The sequence below is a fragment of the Mandrillus leucophaeus genome, unplaced genomic scaffold (genome assembly GCF_000951045.1).
Source record: "Mandrillus leucophaeus isolate KB7577 unplaced genomic scaffold, Mleu.le_1.0 Scaffold135, whole genome shotgun sequence".
NCBI classification, from domain to species: Eukaryota; Metazoa; Chordata; class Mammalia; order Primates; family Cercopithecidae; genus Mandrillus; species Mandrillus leucophaeus.
In genome coordinates this window covers 2,381,955-2,385,678 of record NW_012101310.1, presented here as the reverse complement: position 1 = coordinate 2,385,678, position 3,724 = coordinate 2,381,955, and the positions used below count along the sequence as shown (strand labels likewise).

At 53.4% G+C, this 3,724-nt stretch overlaps 1 protein-coding gene across 1 annotated transcript in view; it reads left to right on the top strand.

The window, feature by feature from the left end:
- Positions 1-237: 237 nt before the first annotated feature.
- Positions 238-3,724, top strand: part of MYH3 (myosin, heavy chain 3, skeletal muscle, embryonic) — a 27,359-nt gene continuing 23,872 nt past the window's right edge. Inside the window, exons 1-3 of the mRNA XM_011973166.1 lie at positions 238-446; positions 2,408-2,551; positions 3,289-3,459. Coding sequence (XP_011828556.1) covers positions 243-446; positions 2,408-2,551; positions 3,289-3,459 — 519 coding nt within the window. The 5' untranslated portion in view covers positions 238-242. The remainder of the gene's footprint in view (positions 447-2,407; positions 2,552-3,288; positions 3,460-3,724) is intronic.

The following is a 3,724-nucleotide window of genomic DNA, read 5'->3' as shown; positions in this document are numbered from 1 at the left end:
TGCAAGCCTGTCGCACAGAGTAGCCCCTCAATAAACATGCGCCCGTGTGATTTCCCAGCACTGAAGCCCTTGGGGTGGAGCTCCTCGAGGCATGAGGACAGCCTGCTTCCTGGGGCCCTGACGCTGAGGGCTCCTGTGGCTGAAGGAGGACAGGGTGGAGGCTGAGACAGGCCTGGAGCTGCCGGGTGCCCAGCAAGGGGGCAGCTGAGCTCACCGGATGGGTTTGCCTTCCAGCTGACACCATGAGCAGTGACACTGAAATGGAAGTGTTCGGCATAGCCGCTCCTTTCCTCCGGAAGTCAGAAAAGGAGCGGATCGAGGCTCAGAACCAGCCCTTTGATGCCAAGACGTATTGCTTTGTGGTGGACTCAAAGGAAGAATACGCCAAGGGGAAAATCAAGAGTTCTCAGGATGGGAAGGTCACCGTGGAAACTGAGGACAACAGGGTAAGACTCTGCACCTCCGCAGGCTGCTGGCCCTCCACCTGGTCATACCTGCTTGCCTGGGGTATGCATCTGCCCAACCCCAGCCACTTCCAGATGTGGCTCCAGCACTGGAATGCCGCACACCACGTAGCCTGGGGCTTCCCAGGTGTCCTCGGAGAAAGCAGAGTGAATACTGGCCTCGGGTTCCAGGGTGGGAATAGTCTGGCTGTGGCTGATTAAAACAATTAGTTTTCAGGTATTTTTGTCCATGTTCACTGTAGGCCAGAGGGGCCCAGCTCCACACGTCCAAGGGTGTGGAGTTGGGAGTTCAACATGAAGGACAGCTGTTTTAGGACACTCTCCTTTGGTAGCCTAGATTTGTCCCAAATTCTTCTAGCAATGGCCGTCTAACTAACGAAATAAGGAAAATGTGTTACGGGTCCTAGGGTACCACAAGCTCAATGAAATAGCGGCTTCCTTGTATCATGAAGGTGTTGAGCACTGCAGCCCACTACATTCTGGTCCAAGCCATTGTGGGGGTGCTGCGAGGAATTCTGGACCTCACTAGTTTCTAAAATCCAGATCAGGAGAATCTGGAAATGTTGGAAGGAAGGAAGGAAGAAAGGAAGGAAGGAAGGAAGGAAGGAAGGAAGGAAGGAAGGAAGGAAGGAAGGAAGGAAGGCAGGCAGGAAGGCAGGAAGGAGGGAAGGAGGGAAGGAGGGAAGGAGGGAGGGAGGGAAGGAAGGGGAGGGAGGGAGAGAAAGAGAGAGAAAGAGAAAGAAAGAAAGAAAGAAAGAAGAACTTAAAAGAGAAAAAAGAAAAGAAAAGGGACAAGTAAAGGAAATAGTATCATTGGGTTGGGCATGAAGGAAAAAGACATTAAAAACCGCCCTGCAGGTCTACCAGCAGTGGAGCTCCCAGAAGGTGGCTTTCTGTGTATTTCAGATAAGGAGCTAAGAATGGGCTCCTAACATATCAGGGAAGCTAGATACAGTGAATGATAATCTAAGACAAACCTAAGAGACCATCATAGACAGTGAGGGCCCACAGGCTGGGATGGTTTGAATGAATCCCTGCTTGAAGGCAGAGAAAAAGGCGGGTTTCCCATCCACACTGTCCAGAGACAAAACCAGGAAAACTGACCATTTCAGAGGAGGTCACAGAGAAAAAGGAGTGAGGACAGAGCAGGGGAGAGGAAGACAAGTTCCCCAGCCCCTGTGCCTGAGGTCCTCCAGCCCTGGGAAGCCCCAGGGTGTGGGGGTTTCTCCTTTTGAGAGAAGAGCAGGTGCTGGGAACCACTACTCTGCCTCATGGTGCCGTTTGCCTGACTTCTAACACTCTGACCCCAAAAAGGGCAGGAAAGGGGTGGGGAGGGCAGCTGAGGGGCCATTTCCTAAGCATGCTGGGGCTGGGTGGTGAAGGGGGAAGACGTGGGCCAGAGCCAGGGGCCGGACAGCTGCTTTCAGAGAGCTCAGAATGTTGGCGTTCTGTGGGCACCAGCCTGGCGATCCAATGGCCCTCCCTCATTCTCTTTGGTTCCTGCCTCACGACTGCAGGGGACATGCGGGTCATTTTCTCTCAGTAGACAGGAAAGAGCCAGCTGCTGGAGTCAGCTGCTGGAGCTGGAGTTTGGTCCAGGCAGTGTTATGGACTGAGCTGAAGGGTTCCCGGGAGCTGGCCCGGTTCCCAGCCACCGTCGCCCACATCACCCACAGAGATCCTCTTTTCTCATTGCTGACATCCGTTTCTCACCTCAGGCCCACTGGGGAGGAAAAAGACAGCCCCGAGTAACAGAAACAAACCCCATTCCATCAGCACCACCACAAGCCGCCCCATGGCCTTTCCTCCTCTCGCCGTGAGCTGGGCTTGCTCTAGGGCTGGGCCCTTCCATCTCGGCGCCAGAGTCTCTTGGTCTCTTGGTGGGGGCAGCAGACAAGACGTGCAGACAATCTTAGTGAAGCACTGTGCCTCTTCCCTTTTAGACCCTGGTGGTCAAACCAGAGGATGTGTATGCCATGAACCCCCCCAAGTTCGACAGGATCGAGGACATGGCCATGCTGACGCACCTGAACGAGCCAGCCGTGCTGTACAACCTGAAGGACCGTTACACATCCTGGATGATCTATGTCAGCGAGGGCTTTCGCCGTGGTTTCCCTGGGGCATTAGATATGTGGGCGGGGGAGGGAGGCAGAGGTATGTGTGTGGGCTGTGGGATTCTGGAAGATGACTGCTTGCCTAGCTGATGAACAAAAGACAAAGAGGGAGGAGAAAGAAGGCAAGAAAGCAAGAGGTGGATGGGGCAGGAAGAAGGAAGGTGGGGAGGAGGACTGGGAGCCGGAGAACGGGGAAGCGGGGGTCAGGCTTGGTCATGGGGCGCTGTGACTTACCAACTGTGGGAGGGTCCCCTACTCCCCTTTTTGAGTCTCAGTACCTCACTATAAATAGGAATGGTAGCCTCCCCCCTTTATAAGTTTATCCCAAAGAAACATAAGATAATAATTAAGGCGACCGGGCGCGGTGGCTCACACCTGTAATCCCAGCACTTTGGGAGGGTGAGGCGGGCGGATCATGAGGTCAAGAGATCGAGACCATCCTGACCAACGTGGTGAAGCTCTATCTCTACTAAAATACAAAAATTAGGCGTGATGGCACGTACCTGTAGTCGCAGCTACTCTGGAGGCTGAGGCAGGAGAATCACTTGAACCCGGGAGGTGGAGGTTGCAGTGAGCCGAGATTGTGCCACTGCACTCCAGCCTGGCAACAGAGCGACACTCTATCTCAAAATAATAATAATAATAATAGCAAGGGATTTTCCATATACACATACACACAGATACACACATATATGTTTTTCCTCCTACAGACCTATTCGGGCCTCTTCTGTGTCACTGTCAACCCCTACAAGTGGCTGCCAGTGTACAACCCTGAGGTGGTGGAAGGCTACCGAGGCAAAAAGCGCCAGGAGGCCCCACCCCACATCTTCTCCATCTCTGACAACGCCTATCAGTTCATGCTGACTGGTGAGTCTCCCAGGAGGAAGCACGGGGTGCTGGAGCAGGCATTGCATGAGGCGTGTGGCAGCTGCCCCTTGGTCCCAGGCCAGACCCCATCTGATGTTTAGCACAGGGAAAGGAGGAAGAAGGAGCCAAAGAGGCAGAAAGGGGCCACAACATGTAGGGCCCCGCATGCCAACGTGACAAGTTTGGATTTAATGCAAGTTAGAACATGCAAAACGGAAATGGACGTTTTCATGGGTCAAAACTAAAAACTGACCATTTTATATAGTTTACCCTAATATG